The sequence below is a fragment of the Neodiprion lecontei genome, chromosome 5 (assembly GCF_021901455.1).
Source record: "Neodiprion lecontei isolate iyNeoLeco1 chromosome 5, iyNeoLeco1.1, whole genome shotgun sequence".
Taxonomy (NCBI): Eukaryota; Metazoa; Arthropoda; class Insecta; order Hymenoptera; family Diprionidae; genus Neodiprion; species Neodiprion lecontei.
The window spans coordinates 29,495,061-29,517,852 of record NC_060264.1 but is presented as its reverse complement, the minus strand read 5'-3'; the positions used below and the strand labels follow the sequence as shown (position 1 = coordinate 29,517,852).

The 22,792-nt window shown below is 38.8% G+C and overlaps 4 protein-coding genes and 1 long non-coding RNA gene across 6 annotated transcripts; 1 reads left to right on the top strand and 4 right to left on the bottom strand.

The window, feature by feature from the left end:
- Window positions 1–41: 41 nt before the first annotated feature.
- On the bottom strand, window positions 42–1,141 carry LOC107224192 (tryptophan-rich protein TspO). The gene is made up of 3 exons (XM_015664158.2): window positions 1,010–1,141; window positions 659–874; window positions 42–416 (listed from the first exon to the last, which is right to left on the bottom strand). Exons 1-3 carry the CDS (start codon window positions 1,118–1,120, stop codon window positions 252–254), a joined length of 492 nt encoding a protein of 163 aa, XP_015519644.2. The 5' UTR covers window positions 1,121–1,141; the 3' UTR covers window positions 42–251.
- A 1,392-nt stretch (window positions 1,142–2,533) lies between these two features.
- Window positions 2,534–5,129, bottom strand: LOC107224193 (tryptophan-rich sensory protein). Its single transcript, XM_015664159.2, has 3 exons — window positions 4,972–5,129; window positions 4,022–4,234; window positions 2,534–2,866 (listed from the first exon to the last, which is right to left on the bottom strand). The coding sequence occupies exons 1-3, from the start codon at window positions 5,080–5,082 to the stop codon at window positions 2,702–2,704; spliced, it is 489 nt and encodes a 162-aa protein (XP_015519645.1). The 5' UTR covers window positions 5,083–5,129; the 3' UTR covers window positions 2,534–2,701.
- A 2,022-nt stretch (window positions 5,130–7,151) lies between these two features.
- LOC107224189 (tryptophan-rich protein TspO) lies at window positions 7,152–9,362 on the bottom strand. Its single transcript, XM_015664157.2, has 3 exons — window positions 8,644–9,362; window positions 7,954–8,169; window positions 7,152–7,806 (listed from the first exon to the last, which is right to left on the bottom strand). The coding sequence occupies exons 1-3, from the start codon at window positions 8,752–8,754 to the stop codon at window positions 7,642–7,644; spliced, it is 492 nt and encodes a 163-aa protein (XP_015519643.1). The 5' UTR covers window positions 8,755–9,362; the 3' UTR covers window positions 7,152–7,641.
- A 2,055-nt stretch (window positions 9,363–11,417) lies between these two features.
- On the bottom strand, window positions 11,418–17,124 carry LOC107224195 (major facilitator superfamily domain-containing protein 12). Of its 2 annotated transcripts, XM_046739478.1 has the most exons (8): window positions 16,291–17,124; window positions 14,314–14,700; window positions 13,381–13,663; window positions 13,031–13,145; window positions 12,560–12,940; window positions 12,224–12,477; window positions 11,974–12,100; window positions 11,418–11,708 (listed from the first exon to the last, which is right to left on the bottom strand). In XM_046739478.1, exons 2-8 carry the CDS (start codon window positions 14,498–14,500, stop codon window positions 11,418–11,420), a joined length of 1,638 nt encoding a protein of 545 aa, XP_046595434.1. In that variant the 5' UTR covers window positions 14,501–14,700; window positions 16,291–17,124. The 2 variants fall into 2 exon arrangements, with proteins under 2 accessions (XP_046595434.1, XP_015519650.1); XM_015664164.2 differs by lacking the exon at window positions 11,974–12,100 and having other exon boundaries at window positions 11,571–11,708; window positions 16,291–17,122.
- LOC124294448 lies at window positions 13,141–14,101 on the top strand. The gene is made up of 2 exons (XR_006904315.1): window positions 13,141–13,304; window positions 13,395–14,101. It is a non-coding gene; the product is annotated as an uncharacterized LOC124294448 (long non-coding RNA).
- Window positions 17,125–22,792: the final 5,668 nt, after the last annotated feature.

The window sequence follows — 22,792 nt, the reverse complement described above, 5'->3', positions numbered from 1 at the left end:
AGATTACAAGGTCGGATTTTTGCACACAATTAGTAAAAGGTTTTATTAAGTTTCAGTTTCTTTTTTATCGAAAAATATTATAAAGACAAGTTTCAACTGGTATTGCATTACCTCAAATTTATTCTCTCGCATTACACATTATTATCATATCAAAAATTAGTCCGGCATACTGATTCATATTCGTGTGATATGTATTAAGCATTAAAAAATATGCCAACGGTACGGTATAAATTACACAATTAATAAATGGCTCATAGTTCCGGGTTGATGTAATGGTAGTGCGAAGTTTGCGCTATGAGAATCGTGACCCAAACGAGATAAGGTATCATGAAAAGCGCTGCCTTCCTTGTAACCCTGTAGAATAGAACGATCGTAACGAAGACTATGACCCACAGGATAACGATATTGATCAGGGCCTGAGGAAAAAAAAAATGTGGAACATTGTAGGAAATTGAGAATGCTTGTAAACACTGAAAAAGAAGGCAAACATTATCTTATAACACCATAATTTATCCAGCTAATGATAAGACATTGCGCGTTTATGGAAAGACTTCTTTGTGTTCAATACATAACGCTACAACATCAATCTTGCACGGCTCGTGAGGCTGAATTAAAAAAAAAACGGTAGATGAATAACCTGCAATTAACTTATACTCACCGCAAGTACTAAAACCCAGATAAAAAAGAGCGGGGTCCAAAACCAGTTGACGATCAGTTGACAAGTGTACGCTGCGAAAGGTATCCAGAGCTTTTTCCTATCCTGTCCTTCCTTCCACACGTAATACGACGCAATTCCCATCAGCGTGTACATGACCGTCCAAACTATGGGGAATATCCAATTTGGAAACCTCCATGATGGATGACCGATGCGATTCTAGTAGGAAACAATTTTTTTTTTTTTCTACTCATATCGACTGTACCGAAACATTTTGTTCGGCACACAGCGTACTGGACTCGGGTTAAGCCTTTTGAGGCTTGATTAATAACTGGACCATAATTGAAGGGCTACCTCAAACTGTTCATTTTCCGTCCAGAAGGAAAAGCCGACCCAACCACCAAGATTCGGCACCACAATGGCGGCAAGGAAAATCCAGACATTATCGGCTCTTTTCTCTTCCATATTGAATGCGCGAAAATCCCAGTTAAACTGATCATCCTACCTGCGTTACTATCTAGTTATAATATCACGAACCTTCGTATCTCACGATTAGATCACTCCGGTGCGTTAATCAACGCGTCATCGGTCATGGTCAGATAGAGTCGCACCCCCTTATACCTTCCAGATCCTTTCTAGTCTGGTGTCAACTGATTCTTGGGAAAATCCTGCGAAATTTAATATTTCGGGTATTTTACCCCAATTTTTTCGCATGATTTTCACGGACAAATACGTATTGCCTGTATTTGCAGTGAAAATCGAAAATTTTCTCATTATTTTACTCTGCGGGTTTTGAAGAATGGTTACGAAAACCTCCCAATTCGCAAAATTTGGTCGAATTTTTCGTGAAATTTGTGGAAGAAAATTTCAGCGACTTCTCGTTTTATAGAACTAATGAAATTTCTGCTGTTATACGACGCATTCAAGCCAAACCTTATTTAATTTTCATACAGGTATTTCCGCACAGAGCTAATTGAAAACAATAAGGGTAAAATCATCTTTTAGCTATAACTATTGTCATTCAAAACTTGTAGACTCCTGGAAATAATCACAAAGCCGAAATAAAATTGCAGCGACGTCAGTGCAGTCGGCCATGTTGCAATTGCACGCTTCGAGTTCTATTTTGGCTCTGCAATTATTTTCAGCACTCGCTTGATGTCGAACGCTATTTCAGGCCAAAGAAAATTGTGGCAAGAATTGCTGATCAGTGACCGCACTCTTGGGTAACACCTAAGAAACCGAGAATTTAGTCCGTGAAATTTACCCCTACGTCTTGTTAGCCAAATCAATCCAACGATGCGTGAACATCGCAGCCTGTCGGGTTGCCTGCGATCTGCAAGCGTCGTGCAATGTCATAAACGCCATTGTTTCAGTTGTTTATTACCGTGTGCATGCAAGTTTTCGCAAAGCTTCCGACTTCTGAAACTTGATTCGCTTGACTATGAATTCAACGTAATATAATTACGTATGATCAGCGCAGTACAATTGGACGCAGATTTTGTATACTGTGCAAATTTCCAATACGGTTGAAAAACGGCAATGATTTTGTACGTTCGCACTGTGATTTATTACGATAAAGAATGAAACGCTGCGTAATAGTGATATTTATTCACGCAAATGTGGGTATAACTGATAAATCCGACGTTTTTCATGACAGCATAGTGAAAAAATAGAATCTACGTCGCTAAATGATGTTCCGATGAATTATCAACTATGTATAATTGCGAAACAAGCCGCTGCTTCGAAGACTGTTGTTTAAATTTTGAGGATTCATCATTACTCGTTCATCAATGACTCACTAACGGGATTAATCCGGCAGTGTCAAATGTAGGAAGATAAAATTCCGCCTGTAATCAACGTTCACGTTCAAATCGATTATTCATTTTTTACGTAACTTTTCTTTATTATCACTGGATCTATTATACATCATATAGGTATAAAAACCAAGGCTCGCGTGTTTTTCATTTACGTAACATACATATCGTTTCAACTGGTCATACAGGCACGTGTACAGGTACGGTAAATTACATAATAAAAAAATTTGCTTCAGAGGTCCTTATTGAGGTGATAATAATGAGAGTTGAGACCGGTAGCCACTGTGACCCAGGCGATGTAGGGAATCAGGAAGCACGCCGCTTTTACGTTCACCCTGTAGAACACGTAGATCGTAAGGGCGATCAGCACCCACAGGATCACGATCACGACCAGCGACTGTGGAGGAAAATTGTTAAATAGAACAGGCCTGCGTTTATTTATTTATTTATTCTTTTTCTAAAAGTTCTTTTACCGGATTGTTACTATACGTGAAAGTAGTCCTGAATGTAATATAAAACGAGATTCGTTTGATATATACCACGTCACATACACACATGTCACATTTAGCTGAAACTTTGTTATATAAAAAATAGGTGTAAACTGCAGGTCAAATCGAATAAAACTACCTGTATCTAAAGTTTTGATTACACTGGTTAACAGTCGTCTTCTTGCCCTTGATATTTGAATAGTCTTAGTAAGATTTGATCTCAACGACCCTGGGTGTAAGCGCAGTTTTTTTGAAATTGTTTTTAACTACCTATTTTATCGACATTTTCACATAATACTACAAAGCTACAAACTTGTTTTTTTTTTTTTTTCTTATCGACTCAATTTTCCGTGACTTTACGTGTTTGAAAACGTAGAATTTAGGTATAAAATCAGGATTATATTAGAAACTTTAACAATACTACAATAATATAAAAACTAGGGCCAATATAATATACAGTGAACTTTCAAGCTCATATTATACGCTAACTTTCATAGTTGCTGAACACTTCTTGGTCAATATTTTAACAATTAGGATATTTTACGTTGCCTAAAAATTTAGAAACAACAGTTTTGAAAGAATTCCAGGCATTTTTTTCTGAGCTTGCCGCATTATCAAACTCTGAATTTTCATACCAACGAAGTAAACATGAATTGACTAGATTGCTCACTCCTTTGAATCTTATTGAAAAATATTCATTTTGCCAGAGTTATCCTGAGAAATGTATCTCTCCGTGTATAATATAATAAAATAATAAAATCATTATGTGATATGTAAAAACGGAGTTGATGTTTTGTATCGGTAGACCAAAAATTGAATATATCATGTGCAAGTATCCGGAAAACTTTTTCATCGTAGATCTGTGCAATTGGTCAAAAGTGCGGAAAAGCGTATTTTCAATACGGCAAGTGGATCTAGCACTGGGGAGAATTATAGAATGGGGAAGGGAAATCACGAAGAATAATTATTTACAGATAATGTAGTTGAAAAATATTTGTAAACGAGCATTAATTCGATACGAAAGTAACGAATCGGAGAGGTCCGATCCTGAGAATTATACCAACCCAGAGCAAAAGATGCCAGACGAAGAAGAACGGCGTCCAGAACCAGTTGAGGATCAGCTGAACGCAGTAAACTCCGAGCGCGATCCAGAGGTTTTTACCCTCGCCATGCTTCCAGACGTAGTACGATCCGATCCCCATTAGAGAGTATATCAACGTCCAAGCGACTGGGAAAAGCCAGTTTGGTGGCCTCCATGACGGGTGCGTTACTTCGTTCTGGTGGGAAAAATTTTACACCGATAATAAATCCCATAATCCGTTCGAGAGAGTTTTATTTTCAATAAAGGTCACTTTTCAGCAAAATTCACTCATATATGATCTGCGAAAGAATCATCCGTGATGGTAGGAATGTGATTTGTTGAATCGACATTGAAGAAGTAGAAAATAGTGTGATTTTGTGATTATTCAAGTCAATTTCGAATCACGGTGAAATTGAACATGTTCAAATGCATAAAGAGTAAAGCCAATTCTGTAACAGGTTCGCTGAATGTCGTGCTAAGATCTAGAAAAATTTTCATTTCACACGGTGCGTAATTTTTCAAGAATTATATAACCAAAGCATAGCACCTTAGATATTTTGCTAAACGATTTAATAACAACCGTTTGCAGATTTTTTTACGAAGAATTACTACGAAGGTGAAATGAAATACCATAAGATAATAGATGAGCAACAGATAAATAAAAAAAAAAGAAATGTGAATCAAGTAGTTACTGTACCGATAAACTAAAATTAGCGCTGAAATATGAAACGATGAAAAAATTTGACCAAGTTCTTAAAGATTTCAGGAAATATTTAAGACGGTGAGTATTTTCGACTCTTTCGGTTTGACAACGGAATGTCTATAAATGATGGATTCACGCTCCGCAGTTCACGTACGGAGTAGAGAAAAGAGAGAAAAAAAAAAAAAAAGAAGAAAATGTGTAGAGGTGGATAAAATTTGCGAAATGCTTACCTCAAACCAATCTCTGTCCTGCCAGAGAGAGGCTCCAACCAATCCGCCGGCATTTGGTAGCACAACGGCAACGAGGAATATCCAAATGTTGTCCGGTTTCTTTTCGCCCATCCTTAGTCAGTGAGAATTGACGTTGAACTGGACGTCCTTACGGCGATACGATCTAGTTATAACGCAACGAGCCCCCAGGGCTGATTTTAGTTAGACAGAGGTAATCTCTAAATCGCTAATTGATAATATTTTGACACTGTATGATGCATTAGTCGAAAAGATGAAAGTACGTTACAGGCGTAATACTTACATGCAGAAATCCAGGGGCATTCGATAAGTGCGAAACGTGGGATTGCTTACATAACATAGATGTGTACGGTTTATTAATATAATTGATTCGACGGCGAAGAAGAAGAAGAAGAAGAAAAAGAAGAAGACGATTTACCCGTCATTTTCTCCGTAAGTACAGTTTGAGCTCTGCTGAGCAAGATCACCAAAAATCCTTATAAGACTGTTTCTCAGATTTCAAATACGACACAAGCTGATTCACCGACGATTTAGTAACTTTCCACTAATTTTTCAACAATCTTTAACTCCTCTTTTTTCAATTCATTGGGACTGACAAATTACGCCCAACTGTATTTTGTTGCTCTGAAAACAAGGCGTTGTTTCACAAACTACAAGTTCTGTTTACGTTATGTACAGAAAATTTTACGTGAAAATATAAAAGCGACGTTCAAGTATTTTCTTTTATTCTCATTTATTTTCAAGATCTAATCGGAAAAATGAGGGTCTTATTAGGATAATTCAATGCCTAGCGGATAATGAACCGTGAAATCGTACAAACTCGATAAAGTGTGATATTTCCTTTAACGATGTTATCGCATTCGGGATTTTTATTTTGTCAACAAAAAATTGGATTGATAACATTATTTCTGCCGTTACTAGCAATCCTTTCATGTTTATACAAATCGGGGCTTCCGATTTCAATAACCAACATGATAGCTAATAAATTACAACGTTATACATTCTTATACATCTCTCTATACTATAAAGATATCTAATTCCTTCCACCACCTTCCCTTCACTATAACCAAATTTATACCCATGCAGATTCAACCCTTCATCCTACGCTTATGCCTTTATGGCTATGAATATTTAACCCTTTGAAATACGTATTATACGTATGTAATTTTTACTACCTTTTAATACCTGTACTAGCATACCCCATAATTGTACCCCCTAGCGTATATGTATATGTATATATATACACCTATATATAACTGCTTCGTATTTAGATAGAAATGGCGCATGGTTGAAAATAATTTTCAACATCCGTATCGTTGCGATAACATCGAATTAGAGAGAAAATCAACCAGTTTAATTTCATATGACAATGCAACGAAAGCATAACTCTGACGATAAGCCTTTATAAATAAATTGAACAATCAATCGAGGTTCTGGCAACAGCCACGAGATGTCAGTCGGCGTTCAGCGGTTCTCGTTTTCAAAGTATCGCGATGTCGGAATAAATTTTGATAAGAACACAGTAACGCGGAACCTTAAAATATTAATCGATATCAGCTGACGTTACATTATCGGCGTTGTCATGTGTGCCCTCGATTACAGTAAGATGATTCACAATATTTACCGTGTCAGATAAGCGTAAAACATGATTAACCTCGGAAACTTTATTCAATAATCATTAGGGCAGCCCTAAATGTGCGTACAAGTGTAGTTGAAGTAATCTATCAGAGCATCGGAATAAGTCTTGTAATACGGTAAGATGAAAAGAAGGACTTATGACGACACTTCGACAAAGAGTCAATGATCTCATCAGAATTTTCAAGCAAACTTTGCACCGGCTCTCTGGAGGTAAACCGTATCGAAATGTTATGTGATGCTTGTCGATGACTTTGCTGAAACGTCTTCTCAGTTCCCCCCCCCCCCCCCCCCCCCCACCCACCCTTTATCATTTGTTGACACAAAAAGTGTTTGACCGCCTAGAGAAGTTTCCGGTGATTATATTACGTAAGTGCAAAGTTTCTAAAGATTCCATTCGTGCCACTGACGATGACGAGATTGCTTGTTTAAAAAATTCGCTATTCAGACTTGTTAATATAATTCCTGCTCACCATAAGCGGATTAATATTATAGTAATTGGTGAATTGGGTTTTCATTAGTCGCAATTTGATTTGTCAGTAATTAATTTTATTATCACCAAACCTACAAGTATCATATAAAATTTGATTGTCACTTAATCGTTTGTCCGCTCCCTTTCCTTTTTCACATACTCTTGTCATATAGCATTATACAGAGTGAATTTCTAATTACCGCATGCGCTGTAATCCGAGAGCAACCGTTTGCCAGGGCTACCAAACGTTACAAATTTATACGACATTTCGCCGCGATGTTTGACTTGAAAAATTTTCACAGTCGTCGATGTCAGTTGTGTTCGATTTACAACTGTGAAAATTTTTGAGTCTGGAGACAGTTGGTCACCCTGGCAAATGGTTGCTCTCGGATCGCAGCGCATGCGCATTAAATTTTAGCAGACGGTGGACCATGCAGTGCGTTAAAAATTCACTCTTTACGCACGCGTGTATTACTCTAACGCAGTTACATGAGTATATAATTATGAACAGGTACAATAAATTGCACAATTATCACAGCTAAGGCTTAGAGATCCTTGTTAAGGTGATAATAGTTCGCGTTCAGAGCAGTCGCGATCGTTACCCAAATGATGTACGGGGCCAGCATTAACGCTGACTTCTTTGAAACCCTGAAGAACAGGTAGATCATGACAACGATCAGCACCCACAGGATCACGATGTCGATCAGCGACTGAGGAGAAAAGTTTGTTTTTAAATAACAAGTCACGGATACGGAAATCAGATATCTGTTATTGCAAGTGAATTGAAACGGACTTCGCAAAAAAAAAAAAAAATGAAAAACGCGACGAGGAAATCTGGTCCCTAGAATTCCACTCACCACGAGGATGAGATGCCAGATGAAAAAGAACGGCGTCCAGAACCAGTTGAAGATCAGTTGTAGACAGTAAACTCCGAGCGGAAGGTAAAGCTTCTCCTTACTCGGCGATTCTTTCCATACATAGTAAGAAGCGATGCCCATCAATGTGTAAATTATCGTCCAAGCGACTGGGAAAAGCCAGTTTGGTGGCCTCCATGACGGTTGCACAACCTCGTTCTACAGCGTGTAAAAATTATCGAACGTTTCAGTGTTCGATTATTAAATCTATTCAAACTCTAAGAAAAGTCGGAACGCTAAAAATTAGACCATTGTTGTCTACGGAAGTGGAAATTGGAAAAAATATCAGTGAGCAAGCGGAGTTTAATCCAGAACCGACTTTTACGTAAAATTTTAAAGTGCGCGTGCTTGGATCAGGGTTTTTTGTGCAAGTGAAATGAAGAATGATTGAAAAAACTTTGGGTTCTCAGAGACCCCGTACACGTATTTAATGTTGTTTTGCTTTTTTTGCTTGAAAGAATTTCACCCACATCCTCCATCATTTTTCGCTAAGACTAAGATTGGATTCTATGTCTGAAGTGTTGAATTTGCTAAATTTTCTCTCATCATTTTGTTCAAGTAACAACGTTCCAAAGCTGGCGTGTAAGTGATGTCAAAGTTTCCATAGGTGTAAGTGAATAAGGTTGAGCTTACCTCGAACCAGTCCTTGTCTTGCCATAGAGCAGCTCCGACCCATCCGCCAGCGTTTGGCAAGATAATGGCAACTATGAGCAGCCAAATTTTGTGCGGCTTCGACTCGCCCATGTTGAGTTCGTGAGAACAAGCGTGTAACTAGTCGTTTTTTCGACAGAACCTCGTAGTTATAACAACACGATCACCCGTATCTGATGCTTGACCGAGATTATCTCAGCATCATAAATTGATAAAATTTTGACAGTATTGGGCGGATTTGTTCAAAAACGTCTGGAACATTGCATAACGTACTGTTTGTATATTAGGGGAAATGGAATATGAGACGACTAACTTTTTCGACAAGGTACTTACGTTGGCAATGCAGATTCGGCCCAGGTTTCTAATGAAAAAATAATACATTGACAATTAAATTTAATTTTTTGATTAAAACTTTTTACGTTTAAAAAAACAAAATCAACGGCTAACGGAAATTTTGGACGATTGAAAAAAGTAACTTTTCGAAAAAGTTGGCCACTATTTCAGAATCCATTTGCACAAGTGTACTTGCCTGAGAATCAAGTATTTGATAAGTACGAAACGTGGTATTGTTTACGTAATGTTGTATTGTTTACGTAACGTGGTATTGTTTACGTAACGTAAATATGTACTATGGTCCAAGGCGTTCTGTGACACTTGCCGGTTACGTCAGGAATAGACACGTAATCATACGTGATTATAGAAAGTCCTAGGCTGATTAAGATCCGCTTTAAGTTGTCGCAAAATTGAAACCAATTCGGATCAGCTCGTCATATATCCACACGTATCAAATCATACTTACGTATGCAGGATTAAAACATTCACAGCGTGTCACATTTTTAGTAGAATGGTCAAATATCGTACGATAAACAGATACTGTACAAAAATGTTACGGGGCAAAAAAAAAAAAAAAAAAATAAAAAATATATCTCATTTCGAAAAGCGAGTGGGAATAAAATTATTTTTGGCTCTGTATAATTTTATTCCCCGTTTTTTTTTTTTTTCTTCTCATTTTTTAAAGTTTCTTTTTTAATCTTACGTTCGATATGAGTTCAGCTTTTTCCTTTTTTCCAACTTCTCGCTTCATCCTGACATTTCTTTTCCTAACTTTGATATGTTCCCCATTTTCCGCCCAACTCGATGGGGGAAAAATCGCAATATTCATATCAGGGAAAGAACAAAGAAGCATTGCGAAATTTAACATAACTTCGCGCATTATTCAACAGGCATGTCAGCGGAATTTTCGCGGATGATGAATCAAATGTACGAGATACCGTTTAACTCGTTATACACGTTTTCCGCTTGCGCAAACAAAGATAATAGAAAAAAACTGCGGCAACACGCGAAACGTTGAGTTGGAAACGAATACCGTGTGTATAATGCTTTGCTACATTTTATCACGGACATCGATTAGGACTTGGGGTATTATTTTTGGAACGGTTTGAAAATCGATCGACTGCATTAGCTCCAAGTCGACGTATTGACATCGACGCAAAATCCTAACTACGCAATTCTTCGTGAAATTCTTGTACATCCATCCTGTAGAGAAAAAAAAAAAAAAAACTGTTGGAACTTTGTCACCGCACTGAGAGAAACTTTTAGTTCCGGTTACCGGTCAGTCCTTAACTATTTTCATTTTTCACCACAATCGAAAAATATAGTTCCAGGTACAAAATGGAAATTAATTTTCTAGTTACTGTAACAAATGAAATTTTTCTCAGTGTGTACATAGAAATATTTTAGATCATGATTATGTACTCATCGGAGAAGACCGTGGTTGTTGATAGACTAATCGCGACCTTTGGTGATGCGGTAACAGATTGTAATGACTGGCATATGAGCGATTTTTAACCGATACAAATGTGCACAAGTATATTCCGATCTGTCTGTGTAGATAAAAATTCCTCTGTGGCTGACAAAGCTTCGGTATAACGACTGGCACCTGAGTTACGTAAGTGCCAAATCCGACATAACGAATATGTGAATTAGTAATAATAAAATGAAGATTATAACGATCCTACGTCAAACATGGTATTGTCCTTCAATATATTCTATATAGAATAAAAAAAAAAAAGAAAAAGATTTAACATCGATGGGGAATTGCACAATGCCATATTTGAATCTACGCGCTCCTCAATTTTTAAGAAATATAACTTGTTTTTTTCACTGTTTTCTCTGAAATCTTCTCCAATTAGTCTCTTTTGTGGTCGACAATCGATTACAGAATCTGTTCTCGGAGATAAAAAGAGTTAAAAAAATTGCCGCGATTAGCCAACGTTTTTATCAGTGAATCACTTAGATTTGAAGAATGGAAATACCAGCGAGTGTTGAGTGTTAAGTTGAATCGCAATAACAAGTATAGCAAGTATGATTAATGTTTGTTGACTCGAACAATGCCGATTTCCTTCATGGATTCGCCGACTGTTCTTCTGAAATGAAATCCAGGCTTGAAAACATCTCGCGATTCATCATGACGTAGAATTTTTCCTAAAATTTCGAAAAATGGAGGGAGGCAGCACGAAAGGAGACAGATTTGAATTAATATTTTTTTTCTTTCTGGTAAGTTTAGAATCGAACCAGAGTTGAAATTCCGTTAAAATTCTATGTATTTTGTGTGGTATAAATTGTCATATAATCGCTGCAGATTTTATCATTACACATTTATCGTTGTCGGTATAATTTATCTTGGAAATCCAATCTCAAATACGATTAAACTTACGGTTTCTGCTAAGGCCGAAACAAAATCGCCATGAAGATTATCAATTTTCTAATAATAAATTCGGGGTGCAGTTGTAATTGTCGTCGAGTAGTTGATTCCCTGGCAGGCTTTTGACACGGAGGACTTGGCCAGGTAATTGGTGCTGAATTCGGTAATAACGCAGAGGGCTGACTCTCAGGGGTTGTGCATAATTGGAAGGAAGCTTGGCCGTCAAGTCAGACATCTCGCGACAGACGCTAACGCGAGAAGTCCCAGGAGCATCGAGGCTGCACAAACGACTGACAAGGTGTCCCGGTAGTAGCTGGGGCACAAACCCTTGTCCAAGCATCTCCTGTTAATGCGGAGGGAGAACATAAGTCAGTAAAATCGCAATCGTACGGTGTAAGGAAAAAGGCGATGTGAAATTCCATAAACCATCGTTTGAAGTCATCCCAACGGTATCTGATCACAAAAAAATGTGTTCATCTAGGAAGTATCCAGCAAGAATGCGACATCGACTTCCACAGACCACAATTTGGAGTGATCCTAACAGTGTCTGATCATAAAACATCGTAATCATGTAGGAGGTATCCAGAAAAAATTCAATGCGGACGTACACAGACCATAATTTGGAGTCGTCCCAACAGTATTTCATCACAAAACATCGTAATCATGTGGGAGGTATCCAGTAAAAATGCAATGTGAATTTCCACAGACCATAATTTGAAATATTCTTGACAGTATCTGATCACAAAACATTACGATCATGTGGCAGGTACCAAGAAACGAGCAATGTTTTTTTCTCATAGTGACATGAACAGTAGTTGTTGACATTCTTGTAGCATAACGCGTGTAGGTATGACTCACAATTTCTCGATGAGTATCACCACCAGCCCAGTGACCACTTTGTCCAAGAACGTCACTACCGAGTAGACAAGAGCACTGCGTTCCGTTCGTGGTCCGATCAGTTCAGCGGTCACGCTGAGAGACGTGACCATGGTGATGGAACTTCCGCTCCCAATCAAAACGGCCACAAGGTAAACGACCCCCGTGCTGCTTCCGGCGAATTCTATGATCAAGGAGGCCAGGATACCGATCAGTGCTCCGATGAGATAACAGGCCTTAAAAAATCTGCCGATTAATTTTTGGAACCAATCATCGTCATTCTTAATTTCCGATCACTTATCAAACTGCGGTCTGAACCTTAGTGCCGCAGGACCTGTTCATGTGCTTCAGGCAAAGCGCCGCGACGAAGGAGGCGAGATATGAAGCCAATGGAACGGTGGCCAGAGCTTCTTTTCCACCAACGGCGGACTCCTCGATGTAAAGTGGCAGGTAGACCATCGCGAGGGTGATGAATAGCCGGCTCGCGACGTAGAGGAGGGCCACCCTTAAAAGGAGGGTAGTTCCTGACCAGTACCTTCGACTAGCCAAGGACGCGTTCCTCAGCGGTGATCGATCGCCGTTCTTGTCACTCTGCAGACTCTGCGGGATGCAGCCGTCCTCCAGGTGTCTCGCCTTGAGGAAGACGTGGAAGCAGACACTCGCCGTCACTCCGATCACAGTGCAGATTATCACGATGTTCTGTAAATCGGTAATTGTACGGATCAATTGATGTTTTTCCAGGCTCACGACTTCGTCTTGGTGTTCACGTATGCGAGCATCGAAACTCACCCGAAATTTGTACGCGTCGTTTATCGTCACCTGGACAACCGAGTCACCCTGGGTTGGAAGGATTATCCAGGTCACCACGAAGACTGTTACAGCCGCGCCAACCTGGGCCGAGTATCTGAAAACCAGAAGCCGAAAGTGATGGTCGATAAAAGTAATCATATCCACAAAAATGGAAGACGTAAAGAATTTTCTCCGCGTACTCGAACGATTAGGCAGCACTTTAAGAAGCCTCGAATTTTTTCGTACCACACGATGTCGACTGGGTTAAAAAGAGGTTAAAATAATTAAGATTGTACGTTGTACACATCGACTTGTGGCCGATGCCGATTGGCGAGTAAAATGATAATTGCCTTATTGCTGTTAGATCGGTTCTGGCCAGCTGAGATCTGGCGAGAGCAGGGATCATCGAAAGGTGCGATATCTGAACGGCGGCCCATCCGGTTTGAAATACGGATATACTGGCAACGTAGACGAAGGTCGCGGATGGATTTCTTACGTCCAAGAACGTCCCGAAGATCACGGGGAAGCTCAGGCTGACCAAGACCGAGCCCAACACGTGCCAAGCTTTTTTACTGCCGTAGCGATCTACCAGGATGCCGAAGACCGGTGTCATAAGTGCGTCCACGATTTGCCCTGAAGAATGAAGAAGTCCGATCGGTGATGAGATATTTTTTTCACAGTTCAGAAATGGTTATATTTAAAGTACACAAAAACAATATGGAACCAAGGTCTAAACGGTGGAACTAAAGTTGTTGGAATTGAACTTTGTTGAAAGAATCTCAACTGATTACCTTGGGAAAAATAATTTCGAATGCCACTGTTTTAAGTACAAAAAGTTTATACAATTTTTTTGCAAATCTGGAAAAATCTCAGTCTCCTTCTGATTTTGTAATACCAAAATCGTAGCCATTGTTTGTGTTATTCGCATGATTTTATTTATAAATTATTAATTGACCAACAAACCTCGTGAAATCGGGAGAATTGACAGGTTTCCATTAATGAAAAAAGCTCATAAAACAGCAAATTATTGGTCTCAGCTTATTAAAACTTTGGTTTTTCTTTCACTTCGAATTCACGTATCGATTTCATTTTTTATTTCCTTCCACGCGTTGCAAAGATAATCTACAATTTCAATCGAATTCAACAGTGTCGTCTTCACCCTCATAGCTCAAATATCAATCTCTGTATTAGTATTTTTTCTTATTTTCCATATCGTTTTGTTCACAACATAAATTGGTTAAATCTATGGCCGAAGTCAAGTTCCGGACCAGCTTGAAACTCACCCAGCAAAAGCATCGCGCCCGCAGTTACCGGCTCGAAAAGAACTATCCTCTGGAGATAGAGGAGCGTGTATGAGAACCACATCGCGGCTGCCAGGTCATTGAATACGTGACCGAGGGCGTAAGACACCCTGACTGTCCTCGACATCTTTCCCTCCACCAAAGGTATCCGCTCACCGCTAATGTCCATGGCTGACGGTTTCAATGAAAGAATTTCGTGTACTTCCGCATCTCAGGGTTCATCTCATGACTTAATTTTCCTCAAACGAATCTCACACCGGAACCGGAACTCGTGGATGACGATTGACGCATTGCTGCTGAAGACAAACGATTCGGTTCCCTTTCTATTTCCTCTACTTCTTCTCTTTTTCGATGATTTCGAAACTCTCGCTGAAACGTTTTTATGCACATTTAGTATAACGTGCAACTAAATAAATTTCAAGGTATTCCAATTTCCGCAACCGGGAGTGAAAAAACATCCCAAACGAATTCAAATTTCCCCCCGCAAGGTAACAGCTCACGTTTTTGTCTCGATACATCGACCGTAATTCAATTTCGTTATTCGTAAGTAAAAAAAACAAAAAGGTTTTTTTTTTCACCCACGTGATTCTTTACCAAAAAACTAAGAATATGAGACACTACGTAGGACCTTCGACGTTCGATGTACCGGATAGATGGAATTTACAAGATTGGGGAGTTTTTTCACCCCCGTTACCGGAATAGTTACAAACAAGAAGAAAAAAAAAAAAAAAAAGTAACGTTACAGTTCCCGGATTAATCGCCGGATTTGAGCACTTCGAATTACCGTCAATTTTGTGTTGAACGGTGTCCGCAACCTGTTTTACAATCAGTATCGTGTTGTACAAGCTAATGTTTAATCGCGGGGATTTTATCGACTGATACGTTCATGGATACTCGTACAACGGGTAAGATATATTGTTGCAGGAGTTGAATAACGCGACTGTTTACTTTCTCGCCGGAAGTGAATGGTGCACATATACGCGATACATGCACACACGTATGTAATATGACATCGTTTCAACCACAGCTGTCCTCATCGATTGTTTACGCTATCGTTTTACTTGATATCAACAGACGGACGTCCGTCTTGAGGTCCGATTTTGTTTTTGAAAACCCGTTGCTCGGTACAAAAAATATAACCAACGAGTTTTTATTTCCTCTTGCGATTGCAACGAATACTCGGTTTTTTTTTTTTTTTTCCCAATGGAATGGTTCGCGATTATTCGATTCTTCCGCAACATCAGCGTCGAGATTCTAAATACGTAGGACACAGATTTTTAATCGTTGAACGCCAACATCTTCAATTCTTTCGAACACGTAGCTGGGTGTATAATTTTCTGCTGATTCAGTTGGATAGAAACTTTTTCCAACGAAATAACGAAAGAAAACGGTAAAACGAATTCATTCTTCTTTCTTTCCAATACGTGGTCACATTTCAAAATCTAAATCAGAGGTAACGGATGTATTTTCTTGTTGGAATAACAAACTCGTTGAATTGGTAAAAGAATTTTTGAAAATATCCGATTAACGCGTGAATAATCGACGGAAAACTTCAATTATGCGTTTCAAAAAAATTCACCGCTCTTCTCTCGAGGACGAAACAAAAAAAAAAAAAAAAGAAACAAAATAGTAATCGAGTATTTAACGGGAAACAAAATCACCGTACAGTAAATTTCCGGTCGATAAGTATAGTAAATAAAACGCAGCTAGGAATTTGCAGGTGGGTTTAAAATAAACATTTCAGTCAAGAATGTTGTAGATTTAGCGACTAAAAGAGAAGAAGAAGAAAAAAAAAATTAAAAATTGAAATCTTGTTCAGTTTTTACCGTATTCAATAATTATTATTCCTATCTTTATTGCGCACAATATATTCCTAGAGTCAGAATGTCTCGTCATCATTACACACACTTTTTAGTACGACAGATTTTTAAGAGGCTTCTTCACACAGCGGCGACTCACCTTTGCTCTGACGAATATTTCCCGCGAACACGGTGATTCGTATATTTTTACAATTTTATCATACAGGAAACGCGAACGATACGTGTCGCGGATTTTTTCCTCCCGTTACTGAATTTTTCAGCGTGTGTGTCCGGAGATATCCGAGTTCCTGCGAACGGTTCGCCAGCCGCTTTCACTCGATGAACAGATCTTTCGAGGAGTATTCGGTATCCCAAATCAGGAATTACAGTCTCGCGTGTTAAGTCAGATCGTGGGCGAATTTATAAGCTGACGTAAGTGTTCCTCAAACCATCAATAAAAACGAGTTTACGTTAAATTCCTTGCAGGAATTGGAGATTCCCAAAATTTGTCAAAATTTAAAACAGCCTTCTCAAGCCCCACGATTCTTTGCACAGAGTATAAAAGATGAATCTATCAGATCAACCGCGATATCGAATCGTTAATCAATTCTAATTTCGAAACTGTCACACAGTCCGTTGGTTTTCGATAAAAACAATATTTTCGGATTATTTTCCACGATCTTTTCTGCGCGGCTTGCTTCAAGATCGATTCCAAGTTATCCAAAATGGCGTCGGGTTCAATATCGGCTCGCTAATCCACGTCGATGATTCCGGGGATTTTTGACGGCCAGAATTCGCGGAGCGTCCTGATTCTGCGACAGGGAAAAAGAGGGCTTGACCGAACCGCACCGGCGCCTTGTTCAGACCGATCTATGGAAGTCCGGTGTAATAACGTAACACAGGGCGAGCCGCTCTGTAACCTGAGATTACAATGAAAAATACACGAGAACCAAACCGAACCACACAACGCGACGTCTTGCGAGTCGATACCCTCCCGATGCGATGCGATGCTTCTATTCGCTGCTATAAGGTTTCAACGGGACGAGTCGAACACTCGGCCAGCGGCCAGACGAGCTCCGGCTACTTGGTGAGAATTCTTTGAGGTATGCGAGTCGAAAATTTCCCATAAAAGACACTCACAGGGACAAAACACAGCAAGTAATTATGGGAAGAAACAACGCGGGGTGAGATTTCAAAAAATCGGGTCAAATATGTTCGACGAAAAGAAATTCGACAAGACTCCGAAAGATTTTTTTTCAATATTAATCTAAATTATGATGACGATGATTTGTACAATCGATCAAATTTTTTCATTATTTCATTTCCAAATTTGATACAGATTTGAGTTTTCTCACAAGCTTTGAACCGCTTGCATACTTCAAAAGTAACAAATTACGTAAAATTATCCGCACTGATTTTTTTTTTTTTTTTATATATATTTCTTAATAATCTGCATAATCGTTTACTGCTCAGACGAATATCGTATGAGTATTTTCATTAGCCCGAAAGTCAGGAGCATTTTACTGATTTAACGTATTATTTGCATCTGGAAATCGCAATTCACTAAAACTACGCTGAGTAATGATATGTTTGAATTGAACGGTTTCCTGCGGTTTCTGAAACGTGATCAACCTCCATCTTATCGCCTTGACAAGTTATCTTTTGTAAATCGAGTACCTACGTAGTTCACTGGTACGTCTTACTTGCCGCTGTTACACACGACTCAGTCGGTACGAGCTCTGTTGGTAAGTAGAAACAAATGAAAAAAACCTGATCATGAGTAGGTTTATCATGATATTACAGAAAAAAAATTGGGAACACGATGGATAGAAAAAGCGTATGAATTTAATTTTCATACACGTCTAGAGTTTAATTTTCCATCGGTACGTGTGATCAAATGTTGCTTGTTATCATCAGAGACGCGTAAGTCGATAAAGAGGAAAAAGCCCACGAGCTAAAATTCTCGGTCGGTTTATTCGAACGGGGTGGTGCAAAAAAAAAAAAAAAAAAAAAAAAAAAAAACGGAGCTTTTAAAACTTTCATTACTCAATAATATTACAACATTTGTGACATTTGTTTCCATTTTCTAGAACTTGTGAAATGTATCGATACCTTTGACCAATATTCGACGATTGGCTTTGAATCAACGTTTTTTTCTTTTTCATTTCAGGTGAATTCTCGTGTGGAAAAGTTTCTCCAAGTGTCTTTATAATCTCAAGTTTCAGAACCGGACAAAGGGTATAAAGTATAAGGTATAAGGTGTAATAAGCTGATTCTGAGAAACAATTATCTCCCCGTTTTTTATTTTTTTTCAACATCTACAAAATGTATCGGCTCGAAGTAGAACTACGGGGGATCAAAGGTCGGAAGGCGTTTGCTTTCGAAAAAAATGTTTATTAAAAAAGTGGATAAAAAAAAAAAAAAAAAAAAAAAAGAACAAACCGATATTAAAAACCTTCCAGCCCACCTCGTTCCACTCGTACTTTATACTCGTGCTGATAACCAGCTGCGATCGTAGTCCTACCGATGACGATGATGAAATTCCAGGGAGAAAACCGGACCCACAAGTGAAACGATTGAATCGATACTGGGAGCTTTGATGTAGACAGATATTACACCGTATATTGATCTAGTGTAAAATTATGGTAATTATCAAAGCGGCAAGCAGTGTGGAAAATAACTATGTCTATAACGTAATAGTTGTTAACAGAACGTTCGCGACACTTGTATCAACTGAAAATTTATTTTTAACAGTGAAACGAAACGTTCGTACAGTAGAGCTGTAAGGTATCGTCTGAATAAAACGCAAACTTGTATAAAAGTAAAGTGTATGAAAATTAAATGATTACTATTAATTATTACATCTTCGAGCGCAGCAGACGAACAATAACGTCAATTCATAGTCTTGCTACAGAGGTAGGTAAAGGGTGATAGTAGCACCGAGTTTCCGTAATATAAACCTGTAAAGACAGACGCATCTTGACGATATTGAGCTCAGTTACTCGCCGAGGGTTCAAATAGAAACAAGATCTCGAGATCCTGCATTCACAGTTCGCTGAGCGAGTTTGTCGGACCGTAACAATGGTGCAAGCAGCCTTCTTCTCCCTTGCTTTGTCTTCTTTTCTGTCTCTCTCTCTCTCTCTCTCTCTCTCTCTCTCTCTCTCTCTATCTCTCTTTCTGTAATAATCTGTAATTTCTCATTAATAACTTTCCAGAGTTTGCGAGTTGACGAAAGTTCAGATGAAGCTGAAGAGGCGTCGAACTTTAAATCGTGCACCTCGCATTTTTGATACAATTTTTAATTCTTCACAAGTATAATTAATAACTTCATCACTGTGCAATGAACATTGCAAAGATGCAGTTTATTAAATATTGATTATACCTTGTCGACAATAAGTCGTTATGAATAGTGAGTATGGCAATAAATTTTTTCCAGGAAGATCGAAGCAGGGAACAAAGATCATATACGTTTTTAATCAATATTGAAAAGTATAAGTTCCAAAGAGTCGCGAACTTGATCGGTACAATAATGTGAACAAATTGTGTGATACAACTTTGACGAAAATTTTTAGAAACTTTGTCAATCTCGCACAGTCGTAGCGAGGTGTGTTTATAATGTTTCAGAGATAAAAATCGGCATGTTTGTGAAATTGCTCGACACAAAAATGTACAAATTTTCACCACCGCCTGTAAAAAAAACGTAGTTCCTTCAGTCGTGATTTTTCGTCTTCGGCGAATTATTATGAATGTCATTGCCATGTGAATGAGGCAGAAACCAAAGAAACTTGATTACTAATGTGGCGAAAAGCGAAGACAAAAATGGGGAAAAAATCTTTGCGAGTAACACGATATGTTGAATCAAGTGCCGTCGTGGTGACTAAAAAAAAATCTAAAAAAAATTTCGAGGCTCTTTTGGGTCGGTTGCAACATCATACTAAAAAATTATCAAAATCGAAGGGGGTGAGGCACATGGGTTGGTTTGACGTAGAATGCATCGTATATACCTATATCTAGCACCGCCTTTCCTCTTCAACCTTTTTACCCTCCTCGAATGTTATAGGGTCAAGTTTATCTATCTTGAGAGCTGTCAGTACCTTGTGTTCGTCGATACGATGAGACTTATCAAATATATGCACGTGACCTATACCCGTCGAGTTTGAATTTAAAATTCGAATGAAAAAAGTGATAGAAAATAAAATGAACAGTCTATGTATAAGATTTCTCATTGCATTTATCGATTTTCTATTTAAGATTCATTGTTCCAAGTTCCATCGGCATTGTTGTCAAGGTTTGAAATCAATTGCATTATCGATTCAAAATACTATGAACAAATTAATTCTGTTTTTTTTTTTATTTCACATATTTCCAAATTTATGGCTGGCTCGTTTAAAATCGCTCCCTTCTAACTCTTCGTGTATAAAACACCGTACTGTAAGTTCAAATATAGGTACAGATGAAGTTCAAGCAGTAATTTTACCGTCAGCCGAAACTATAATTCCAGTTACATTGTAGTATAAAAGTTCTTTTCAAAATATTACCTGTTCCTAACGGACGATTTGTAAAAATTAAAATTTCCTCATTTTTGTTACAAAATCATTTTCGATGCTCAAGGTGTGGAAAAATGGCGAAATGTCTGGTCCAGTTCGAGGAAGCTGGAGGGTTGTCAGAGGGTGTACGTGAACGGTGGTTTTATGCAGGGAAACTGGACCGCCGGTATAGTTATAATGAAATTCGCGAAGTCTATCAAGTCCCCGGGTTTGACGCTGGCGAAATACTTAACTGAGGTGCGGAGTGATCTATGGAGCAAACGTTGTACGCGAAGCCGTTAAAAAGTTGGAGCAGCTGTTTTAGCGAAGTTGTACGGAACCGGGACACCAAGTGTGACCCATGCATCAACCGGCGAACTTTCCTTTCCGACATAATTACCCCAGAGATCGACTACTTCGACCCCCCACCTGCTACTCCTTTTTCCTCTTCCTCCCCCTATCTCTTCTAGAATCCCTAATCGCTTAACGAGATTTTAAACCGAACGACCTAGTCGCCGCGTATCTACGATCTTTTCAAATTTACGCCAAAATATCTGCATCATCTTACTGTATACAGAGCGAGTATAGCTAACGATTGAGTGTTTTGACGCGCATGCGCTAAAATTCTAGTGCCAAAGCCGTGGAGACTAGATAAGGAGTACCAACTACATGGAAACAAATGGGACTTCGGTGCAAAAGCAACACCAGCGACGCTAGTGGCAAAAAAAAAAAAAAAAAATTAACCTAACGTGTACTTTTTTAGTGGGCAGATTTGATCAATTCTCGCGATTGAGTTGGTGCTCCTTATCTGATCTCCGTGGCAAGAACAGTTTCTTTGTCAGGAAGATAAATATTTTTGAGGTTACATGCATCGCGGTGACCTGTAATTTGAACTTTTATGACTGTTGGTCAACCTGAGGAAACAACTGCTTTTGCTCTACAGTTTCAGCGCATGCGCGTTAGATCATTCGATCGTTAGCTACTCACTCTGTGTAGTTATCGGCTGTAATGTAACAGGCTGACCCTAATGACCGTGGATTATAATGCATATAGAAAATATTTCACGATGCGTGATTGATCGTTGGACATTTTAATGTCCGCAGAATAATGAAACGTATTTGGAATCGAATACAATGTGTTAAAAAACGTTGAATTATCATCGGGCTTTAACGATGGGATATAAAATTGAGTAATTGCTCGACGTTTACGGCAGTGTGCAGACAATAATTGCTGAAGGGTAAAACGTCAGTTGAACATTGATCAGCCCGTGTTGACGACAAATAGGAAGAGGCAATATTGATCGGTGAAAGAGTCTCCGTCACGAGGTGGTGAAAAAAACTCGTCGTGCTCCTTGTCGACGCAGGATATCCTTCAAGAACTCAATAAGGCAACTGAATGCCTCGACGTGTTAACGGGAACGAAAAGCACCTTGGACGAGGAGAAGGCTTCCCGGGATAAGGAGAGGAGAAAGAAACGGTGAAAACTAGCAGGAATAAGGAAGGAGAGGAGAGGAGAAAAAATCGCTAGCCATTTATCACTCGATTCTGACCCTGTTGACGATGGCATTTAGATACGACCTTCTTCGATAATTAATCTTCACAGGGTAGCTGTGGCGTTGATTGCTGCTCTGGGACGTGAATTCCCAATTGAATGATCGTCGGGCGCCTATCTTTTTCCCGATCGAACCGGATGCCCCTATTTTTTTATCCTTGTTTTTTTTTTTTCTACGCACAACCTGCGAACTCTTCAATTGTGTATCACGCCGATTCCGTTGTCTCTGATTTTCTGGAAACACTTTATCTGCAACCGGTCTGTTTGGAAACTCAGTAGCCGGGGTATCGAGGTTTTGAGGTTTTTGGAAAATGGAATATCAAGTATTTTGGATCTTAATAAAAAGGATTTTGAACAAAGAAGACATCAATGTGACTTATAAGATCACCAATACTTTTAACAATCTGTTCACTCCTTCGAAATCTAAAATTTCTACTCTTGATCAAATTGATAGTGTATACAAAATTGACTGCAACGACTGTGACGAATGTTATATTGGCCAATCATCTCGACATCTTCAAAAACGCGTAGCCAATCAAAATACGATTTGAAGTCTCGAGACCCAGACAAGTCTGCTTTAGCTTA